This window comes from Pezoporus occidentalis, unplaced genomic scaffold, assembly GCF_034315485.1.
Source record: "Pezoporus occidentalis ecotype Australia unplaced genomic scaffold, CSIRO_AGI_Poc_V1 ctg6, whole genome shotgun sequence".
NCBI classification, from domain to species: Eukaryota; Metazoa; Chordata; class Aves; order Psittaciformes; family Psittacidae; genus Pezoporus; species Pezoporus occidentalis.
Genome location: NW_026915943.1, coordinates 9,400,904 through 9,410,497, shown reverse-complemented (window position 1 = coordinate 9,410,497; position 9,594 = coordinate 9,400,904). Strand labels below are relative to the sequence as shown.

General features: G+C 45.9%; 2 protein-coding genes across 3 annotated transcripts; both read right to left on the bottom strand.

Moving 5' to 3' along the window:
- Nucleotides 1-479: 479 nt before the first annotated feature.
- Nucleotides 480-4,575, bottom strand: CUNH11orf97 (chromosome unknown C11orf97 homolog). Of its 2 annotated transcripts, none has more exons than XM_062639337.1 (4): nucleotides 4,433-4,575; nucleotides 3,771-3,875; nucleotides 2,800-2,925; nucleotides 480-872 (listed from the first exon to the last, which is right to left on the bottom strand). In XM_062639337.1, the coding sequence occupies exons 1-4, from the start codon at nucleotides 4,518-4,520 to the stop codon at nucleotides 865-867; spliced, it is 327 nt and encodes a 108-aa protein (XP_062495321.1). In that variant the 5' UTR covers nucleotides 4,521-4,575; the 3' UTR covers nucleotides 480-864. The 2 variants fall into 2 exon arrangements, with proteins under 2 accessions (XP_062495321.1, XP_062495320.1); XM_062639336.1 differs by lacking the exon at nucleotides 4,433-4,575 and adding an exon at nucleotides 4,006-4,376.
- A 2,010-nt stretch (nucleotides 4,576-6,585) lies between these two features.
- Nucleotides 6,586-9,561, bottom strand: ANKRD49 (ankyrin repeat domain 49). The gene is made up of 3 exons (XM_062639334.1): nucleotides 9,512-9,561; nucleotides 8,725-9,068; nucleotides 6,586-7,551 (listed from the first exon to the last, which is right to left on the bottom strand). The coding sequence occupies exons 2-3, from the start codon at nucleotides 8,980-8,982 to the stop codon at nucleotides 7,093-7,095; spliced, it is 717 nt and encodes a 238-aa protein (XP_062495318.1). The 5' UTR covers nucleotides 8,983-9,068; nucleotides 9,512-9,561; the 3' UTR covers nucleotides 6,586-7,092.
- Between the last annotated feature and the right edge of the window lie 33 nt (nucleotides 9,562-9,594).

Genomic DNA, 9,594 nt, shown 5'->3' with positions numbered 1-9,594 from the left:
ATGTTGGAGGGATGTCTGGGAAGAATTCTGACAATGGAAACCACAGGGTAATGCTAAGCATGAAAAACTAATTATCATGGCCAAACTGATCATTAAACATAAGGACAGGAAATATCCTGCCTACCAACCTGGTCCACCACCTCCCTGTCACTTCTACTGATAGTTCTCCTCCCCAGGTTGGCCTGGCAAAGATCACTATTAGGTATTTCTCAGGTTGTCACAGCACTTAGGAAACAACCATGGATCCTTCTAGATCAAAACAAACAGAACATTTTCCCCACTTGTTGAGGTGAATCTCACCTCTTTCAATCTCTTCTTAATCCTCAAAGAGGGGACATCCCACAGTCATAAAAGCCAAGCCCCCATTTTCAGCACCAGCTGTGCAAACAATAGTTGACCTACAGAATCCATCCTTTCCTCCAGCCATACCCCCTCACCAGTAGGATTGAGAAGAAACCTAGATATCGAATCACAAACTCTTGGCTTCCAAACTGCTCAGTTTAATGAATGGACTCAGCATAAGGCACTTTAAGGCATCTCTTCAATGACATTACAATTTTCTGCTGGAACTTACAATGACTTTGCAACAGAGAAGCCAATGAAAACTTTCAGTTTTACAGCAGTAAGAACATTTTGTTGTGACATCTTCATCACTGGCTGAAATATGGATGACATTTGGCCACTACAATATCATATTAAAACAGTGTGAAGATACGAATAAAACAATAACAAAGAAAAAATACCTCCCTTTCCAAGCAGAACTTTCTTCAAAATCTTAAAAATAGAGATCTACACTTCCAAAGGCAGCTAGTCATTTTGATGTTTGATTTGACACACAGGGTCAGGTCTTCACAGCACTAAAGTTCAGTCATCTGTAAAAAACCAAGATCTGCTCTAAGGATGGATGAGACACCACACAGTGAGCCCCTCAACCACTACTCACTTTTAGGGAAAGTCAGTAAAAGGGAGAAGCAAAAATCAACACATTAACTTCAGTAAATTCAGCAACATAGGTATATATATTTTATTCTTTTTTTTTTTTCCTCTTTTGCTCTTCTACTTATTTCTCCTACATCTTTTTCCTTCATTTCTTACAGTTTCTATCTCTGTGTTGCTGAACTGTGCTCTCCTATCTCCAGTTCCCTTCAGGAATTCCTAAACTGCTATTATATGCCTCCTTTTTCATTCCCTGTGTCTGTCTGTGCTTCTTCCTTTTCATGTTTTTGATGCCTTTCCTTCTGGCACTAACCACTGTAGGCTCATTTCTCCAGAAACCACTCTTTTTTTGCCCATTTATATAGCCTATACCTACTCCATCTCCCAGTTAGTATCCTACCACATTATCCCTTACACAGAAGAGGGTGTGTGAATGGAAATGGTCTGATGAATATAGGAGCTGAAGCCAGATTGCTCCCTGGTTTTCTCCTGTCTTGTATCTTTTCTGCCACCCCTTCTCTCACGATACCTGCTTATTCTGCTGCAAGGCAGTACAGCAGTGAGAAGAGCACCACTTGTCCAGCAGCAGTTGCTGGAAATGAAGGGACATTTAAATTCACAAAGGAAAACCAACAGATCCCATACATTTCAGCGCCTAAATCAATTTGAATAAACTGCTTTGGTTTAAAGCTGTTCTTTCTCCATGGAATTTAACAAAGTGGTGGAAACCAGGATCTTTGAAAATTCCATGTGCTTCCACCAGAAGCCTTGGGTACATAAGTTTTAAAATCATGCCAGCATCTCACAACTCTGAGGCATTCTGTAGTTCTATTTTCTGTGGTGTAGCTAAAATTTTCTCTGTTTAAGTACATACCAGGAGTGACTGCAGTTCATACCTGGCACTGATTAAGCCTGCTCTATAACCAAACTATTCCTGCAAGTAGTAACTCTACAGTAAAGGCAGCATGGCAGAAGGCTGTGCTGGTAAAACACTTCTTGTACTAGCAGTAACTTAATTCATGCTGCTGTTGTTAACTAAGATGCACTTCCGCCAGAGCTCACAAGACCAAGGTAGTGAGAAAGAGGTGCTAGTCATACAGCTAGCTGTATGTTTAAACAACTATCCCCTGAGAACATAGGAAGAAGCTTAATTTAATGGCAAAATAGGCTAGTTCATATATTCTGCAAGCTCATGGCAGTAATGATACTCCTCTTACAGAGCTAATGAGCTCTTGTTTCCTTAGCACTGGAAGCTTTCACCTTCTGCTACAAAGTCAATACATTCCACTAGAAGAGAGAAGGCAGGCACACTGAGACTGCTAAAATCTGCCAGCTCATAAGGAACAGGTCTGCTCCACAAAAGCCACACTCCAGAGACTGTAAAAAAAGAAATAGATGCTCCAGAGCACCAGCTGACCATTGCAGGCAAATGCTAGAATGCCTGAAATGGTGCCTAGAACAACCTCTTTTCAGTAGGTGTGTTGGAGAAGGGCTTTTCCAAACATTTGAATTTATTAAGGTTGGATGTTAGGAAAGGCATGTTAGGTTCATTATGTACATGAAACCAACACTTACCACCTGCCAGTAGGAAACAAGTGATTATTCTAGACATTTACAAAACATTTCAGAATATGAACATGGCTCAACACCTAGCACTCCTAAACATATTTCTTAAGCAAAGATTTAAAGACTGTTAGCTAGTTACTAAACAAAGAGGTGGGTTAGCTCTGCAGAAAGGTGCCCAGAGGTGATTACTATAAGACCATATAACTGCAGTCCTGTGAGATGTCCATGAATTATAATACTACCCTGCAATTTTAAATTAAGGTGTTACAGTGAAAGTTTCTTATTGTTGACTCTTACTTTTCATTCCTGTATGTCTTGAGTAGAATTGAGGCTGTAAAAGTAGACTGTTTCTGTTCTGTGGCACTGGATTCAGGCTTCCAATGGAGAAATTCTTTTTCATGTTCCAAATTCCTTCCAAAGCCTCTGTTAATAATTTGTCACAATAATAATGGTATAACTGATTACTTCAACTTGTTCTAGAATTAATGTAACCTTTGGTCTATACAGTAATGAGAAGCAGTTAAGCAGAACACTATAATCTTCCTCCACAGTTAACAAAAAGAGATTGACACCTTCAGAGAGCAATTCAGATTGCTGAAGGTGTATGATGCTCTCTACTGTCTGTAGAACATCTTAAGACTACTAAACTCCCAACTGAAGCAGGATGCAGCTGATCTATAATAAAAAAGCAGTAATACAATTGATGCATCCAGTATGATTCACTGGTCAAACTGGAATACCAAATGCCCTCAACAAAACAACCACTCACCCCTCAAGGAAAACTAACAAAAAACCCTCAAAACAAACCAAACACCACTAAAATGAAACAGAAAAGCTAATTTATTTTGTGGAAAGGTTACAATTCACTAACCATCTAATTTGGGTAAAAAAAAAATAAACTTACTAATGATCTAAACTGTGTAAATAAGTAACCATCCAACCTGACATCTGCTGTTTATCTGAGCCCAGGCCACTTCGGTAGCATCTCTAATTCTCCAGATGTATATAGATTAAAAGGAATTTGCTGAATAATCTGTACACCAGCATCTGTTTGATCTTGTTATACATAGCATTGTTACGCTGTGCATATAAGATTATGCTATAAATACCATTTATATACTGAGCTTGTTATACATTCAGATCATACATTCCTGTTATATTTTTCTATAGTGTTTCTGTATTATCTTTAGTACTTTAAGCCTTTGTAACATCCGTGAGACCATACATTGTGGCATCCAGCTATGTCATTTGCTGATAAGGAGGATTACCTGCCACTGGATGTTTAACATAGCATGCTTCTTTCCGAATATAAAGCTCTTCTTCGAGTAGTTCCTTAACTCTCCTAGATGGTTCAACATACACAGATTTCTTCCCTGTTAGCAAAACATATGACAAAAGAACCAGTTATTTTAAATCCCCTGAATGCTGACATGCTTTGTTGAATGCCATTTTTTTTGCTGCTTTACTTCTGTCTTTAATACACTTTTAAGACAAGTTGTTTACAAAATGCACGGCCCTGCTCCCTGACATGAAGCAGTACAGGGTGGTGGTGGGTAGAACTAGCAGCGGGCGAGGTGGATCTCCAAGGGAGACATGGCCGCTGTGCCTGCCCATAGCGAACAGCCCAAAGCACGGCCAAGCACATAGGTCTTCATGGAGATTTCCTGCTCAGAGATCCCCATGGAGCTATAGAGGGACTAGGGCTCCTCATGCCGGCAGGGCACTGCCGTGGCAGGGTGCACGGTGCCCGGGGAGGCGAGGGACCATCACGCAAGGTGGCCACGGGGGATCAGTGGGGAGCTGCGGGGGTAAAGGCTCGGCTCCCCACCAGGGACAAGCCGGGGATGCGGGGGGAAGGCCGCACTGGACGGACGGATGGTCGGTCGGGGAGGCGAACCCCGCCGCCAGGCCGGGGCCCCGCCGCGCTCACACGGCTGCCTGCCTCCCGCTGCCTGCCCGCGGACATCGCTGCCCGTCTCCTCGGCCGCCGCCGGCAGCTCCCTCGTCGCCGCCCTCATGGCCGCCGCCGCGGCGGGGCAGGGAGAAGTCGGGCGACCCCGTTACCACAGCAGCACGGGCACCGGCACCCCGGCTCCGGCCTCTCTGCGGGCTGGAGCGGAGGGTGGAGCCGCGCCCGGCGGGGCGGTGCCGCTCACCCCCATGTTGGGGCTGGGGCTGGGCCTGGGTGGGTTTGCCCGGGGGTCGGAACCCGGTTCTTGGCACAGCCTGGTGCAGGGAGGCAGGTTCGCTGTTCTCCCGGCCGAGCGGGGCTGGTTTATCCCGTCCACAGGCGGTTAACAAGGGGGATGGCCAGTCACCATCCCCGGGGGACAGCCGGCCCGCTGGGGGCACAGGGTGAGTGACAGCTCTAGGCAGCACCCGAAGCGCCTCGGCTGAGTCAGTCAGAACGCGCTCAGAAGTGGGCACAGGCATCACACTTTGTACCCTGTGGGGGATCACCACGGGCCTGCATTCTAAAGTGGTGTTTGTCCCTCCTGAGGCAATGGTGGATTGATGGAAATAAAGACCGTATAGCCCAGTTTTACTGGGAGGAGGACGCAGATCTACTCAAAAGTACTAGCTTGGTTTTAATAACGCTTTTCACAAAATGAAAGCGTTATTAAACAGTTTGAGATACTGTTTATAAGCCTGAAGTAGATTTGACTCCTTGTTTTGCAGGCCGTTCTGAGAAAGAAAAGCAGCTGGCACTTAGTCAACCAGTACTGCTGCCAGAGAAGCTGTCCTGCTCGCTGCGCTGGAATCTTACCCCCACAGAAGCTTCCTTGAAACCAAGACTTTGCATACAGCAGTGAGAGTTTATGAGATATAAACCAAGTCCTAAGACACAAACCCACCCCCGTCACCTTGAGTGTGGTTAAGTGACAGCAGCCAAATCAGTCAGGACTTCTGGAAGCCCAACTCGGATGTGGATGCCTTGGAAGAGAAATACAAGCGATCAGAAAGTTAAAGTGTCAAATAAGAAAATAGTCTGGAAATTAAGGAATTCTGGGGGGAAATATCAGTAAGGTTTTTTAATATTTATAAATATTTGAGCTGGGATGAGGGATTCTCTTTCGGGATTCGAAAGTGGAGGAGATGGATGGCCATGAGGAGTGAGGGAAGATTATGAGGGGAGAGGTGAGGCAGTCATGAGGCGTGCGAAGAGATCATAAGGAAACAAGAGAGGTGGCCATGAGGGATGAGGTGGAGACTGTGAGGGGAGAGCAGGGGCAGCCATGAGGGAAGATCATGAGGGGAAAGGTGGGGCAGCCCGTGGGGCAGCATGATGGGCTGGGAGGGGCAGCCATGGGGGGAAGTTGTAAAGGGAGAGGTGGAGCATTTGTGAAAGGCCATGAGGGGAAATCTTGAGGGGACAGGAGGGGTGGCCATGAGAGGAAACTGTGAGAGGTGTCAGGGAGAGACAGGAGGGGTGGTCGTGAGGACACAGGAGGGGCGACCATGGCGGAGGGGGGGGGGAGTTGAGATTGTGATGGGAGAGCAGGGGTGGCCATGAGGGAGGATCACGAGAGGAGAGGTGGCGTGGCTGTGAGAAAAGAACATGAGGTGAAAGCAGGAATAGCTACAGGCTGTGAGGGATGGCCACGAGGGTTAGAGGCGACAGCTGAGGAGACAGATGAGGGGTGGCTGTGACTGGCGACAGTGAGTGGCAGGCATGGAGATCACTTTGCCCTTAGTGACATAGTTTAGTGGTGGGCTTGACAACCCTGGGGTAAAGGTAGGGCTCCAGGGTCTTGAAGGTATTTTCCAACCTAGCTGATTCTATGAAATACGTCCTGCACTAAATTAGCTGTAACCAGTCAGACACAATAGTATGTTGGCTGTTTACCTGTAAAAAGCTGAAGCTGATTTGTTCTAATTTATGGCATAATCATGACATTGAAACTTCTCAATCTAATTCACAAACAAAAAATAAACAGGATCTTCATAGAAAGTCACTTCCTTGGAAAGCACCAGGAAAAAAGAACCAACAAAATTCCTTTGTCATCCTATGATTAATGATTTTATGAACAGGCAATGGCGTTGATAATTGTGCTTTCAGTTAAAAATATGACAACAAACTCCTTAGGATTAAATATTTTATTTTATACGAAGCCTTACACCAGGATCACCGAACATTTTGTGTATCACCCAAATAAGTTACATTCATTCTGAGCTTTCATGCAGGTCTAAAAAAGTTAAATTTCTCAAAAAAATAATTTTCAAGTTGAGCTGTGCCAAACTCTGCATTACCAAGCCAGAATTCTTTCACATCAAGTAAACATTCCAGTTTCCTCTCCTGCTTTAATAGTACAGATCAATTACAAAGGCCCCTCCCAATATGCACTAATTAAATGGAAACTCACTGGAATTACCAAGACTTTCTGAATTCCTTGTGTGACAGTAGAAATGCTTCCAAGTATGAGTGAGACCACTGAGCAGAGCTGCAAGAAGTGACATTTTGCCTGAGAAGAATACTGAAGTATGCTAAATGAAAACCTCGTTGCAAAGGTACAGACCACCAGGGATGAGCATGCAGGACACAAACAGAAGGCAGCAAACATCCCATTTTCACAAGCGTCACCACAACTTTTAAGGGCACACAGCATTTATGCAGTCTTCTACTATTTCAAAAAGATAGTGATATATATCAGTCCTCCTGGCAATGTCAAGAGCTGTTTCATCCAAGTTGTTCTTCAGGTCTGGCTTCACATAGCGATTCATCAGCAGGAGTTGAAGGGTTTCCCTGCTGTTCTTGTTTCCTGCAGCAATGTGCAATGGTGTCAGCAAGCCATTTGTCTGGGCGTTGATGTCCGCACCCTGCTGAAGTAAGAATGCGGCCACACTGGTGTTGTTCCACTTACAGGCGCTGTGCAGGGGTGTCCAGCCATCCACTGTCTGTGCATGAACGTCTGCCCCTTGTGCCACCAGCTCATGAGCCACGTCCAGGTGCCCGCTGTAGGCAGCACGATGGAGAGGAGTGTACTGGTCTTCATCACGAGCGTTGACTGGAGCCAGCTTTTCCGTAAGGAGCCTCTTCACTGTGCTCAGCTGTTTGAAAAAAACAGGCAAATTAGTATGAAACTCTGCCAGCAAGATGCACAGCTTTTACTGTGCCAAAGTTTTACAGAAAAGCAATTTCTGTCAGTCTCAAAAAGTCTTAAAGTGCAATGAGAAGGTTCTGGGGAGAGCTGAGAGCAGTATTCCAATACCTAAAGGGGCCTGTAAGAAATCTGGAGAGGAGCTTTCTTTCTTAGTGACAGGACAAGGGAGAATGGCTTTTAGCCAAAGGAAGGTAGATTTAGATTAGCTATTAGGAAGAAATTCTTCAGTGAGGGTGGTAAGACACTGGCACAGGCTGCCCAGAGAAGCTGTGGCTGCCCCATCCCTGGCACTGTTCAAGACCAGGTTGGATGGGGCTTGGAGTAACCTGCTCTAGTAGAAGATGTCTCTGCCATGGCAGGGGTTTGGAACTGGATGAGCTTTAAGGTCCCTTCCAACCCAAAACGTTCTACGGCCCTATGTTAAGAAATTTAAAAATGAAACCAGTTATTGTTGCTGGGTTTTTGTTAGAGTTTTGGGTGTTTGTTTTTTTTTTGTTGTTTTAAGATATGCAACATGAGCAGTAGTTGTGATGCCTTAAGGCACCTTTAACTTACACCTTCTCCCCATTTACTCTGAGAACATAAGTACCTCCACAGAAATGTAGACAGAGCTTGTGTGCATGTAAAAAAAGGCAACGAATAAACATAAATGTACATAAAGGCATAATAACCTAACAGGAATCTTGGGCATTTCTCCCTCACTCCCAAGAGTAAAAAGCTTTATTTTCTGTAAAAATATAGGAAAACAGTCACCTATTATGTCCATATGGATTTTAGAAACTGAAAGTTCAGAGACATCCTCTCCACCCCAGCAAAAGGCTGACTTGCCATGAAGAGCCTCGCATGCTTTCAGTATACAGAAGCTTAAGAAAAGTGCTACTGCTTTCACTCTGAACAGCAGTCAAAGCTTTTGTTCCCAAAGCTTTTGATCCAGACATGTTTTATTGTGTGGGGGCTACAAAGGGAGATGTTTTACATAGAATGGCTTGCAAAACTGGATCTAAATAGTTCAAAGGAATAAAAGAAAGTGTAGGTGCACTTTTGTTTGTGGATGAAACTGCAAATACACTCAAAATAACATTCTTGTCAGGGGTTCATACGAACCGAAGAAATACCTTACCCGATTGTTTTCAGCTGCCCAGAGTAGCAATTTCTCTGGATGTTTTTCCATCTTTTTTTCCTGCATTTCGTACCATTCCTCACTTCTTTCTTGCTCATCGTCATCATCATCCGACTGTCCTGACCAACAGCTCTGAGTTCCTACAGGAATCAAATGCCTGTGTGTCTCCAGCAGCTCGAGCTGGTTAAAATTCTCCATAAAGGCTTCGAACTCATCACTGTCATCATCATCATCTTCGATTTGTCTCTCTTTGTTCATTTTCACTTAGTGTCTGCAAGCAGCCGACATCCAGCGGTATTTGTAACAACTCCTGTTATCTCAGCGCTGGTTGTCGACTCAAACACCTGATGGACAATGCAGAGATGAGCAACGCCACCACCAGCAAAGCTCAGGAGCAGGATCAGTTCCTCTGCTCACCCGCATCCAGGATAGAGAACGCCACCACCTCACCGACAAACGACCCCACATTCAGACACACTCCAGTCACTCCGAACTCATACACAGAAGTGGGGAGCACAGGCCAGGCTTCACAGCGGGCTTCCGCTCCTCCTGCCCAGCGGCCTTCACTGCCCTCCCGGCCCCGCCGCGGTGGTCAGGCCACCCCAGGAGGGCCTCAACGCCCAACCCTGCGTCCACCATAAGCCCTCCCCGAGGCTGGGCCCGAGCCCGGCCCCCCGCGACCCAAGCCCCACACATGCCGTACAGTGTCTCCCGTGTCCCATCCACGCTCGCCCCGCTCCCGGCCCTGCTTAGCTTCGATCGCGTCCCACCGCCTGGGCTAACACACCTGCGGCCTCCTCCGCCACAGCGCTCCGGGGGCGGGGCCACAGCCAGCCCCACGAGTTCTTCCGGGCCGTGCTGGCTGGCGGC

What these genes read in the sequence shown, in the direction of transcription:
- CUNH11orf97 (XM_062639336.1), bottom strand. Translation starts at nt 4,147, where the DNA reads ATGTGCTTGGCCGTGCTTTGGGCTGTTCGCTATGGGCAGGCACAGCGG. An exon ending in GGAGCAGGGCCGTGCATTTT is followed by an intron (nt 3,876 to 4,005) that starts GTAAACAACTTG and finishes TTTTGCTAACAG; the next exon opens with GGAAGAAATCTGTGTATGTT. An exon ending in TGTTAAACATCCAGTGGCAG is followed by an intron (nt 2,926 to 3,770) that starts GTAATCCTCCTT and finishes AATTATTAACAG; the next exon opens with AGGCTTTGGAAGGAATTTGG.
- ANKRD49 (XM_062639334.1), bottom strand. Translation starts at nt 8,982, where the DNA reads ATGAACAAAGAGAGACAAATCGAAGATGATGATGATGACAGTGATGAG. An exon ending in GGGCAGCTGAAAACAATCGG is followed by an intron (nt 7,552 to 8,724) that starts GTAAGGTATTTC and finishes TTTTTCAAACAG; the next exon opens with CTGAGCACAGTGAAGAGGCT.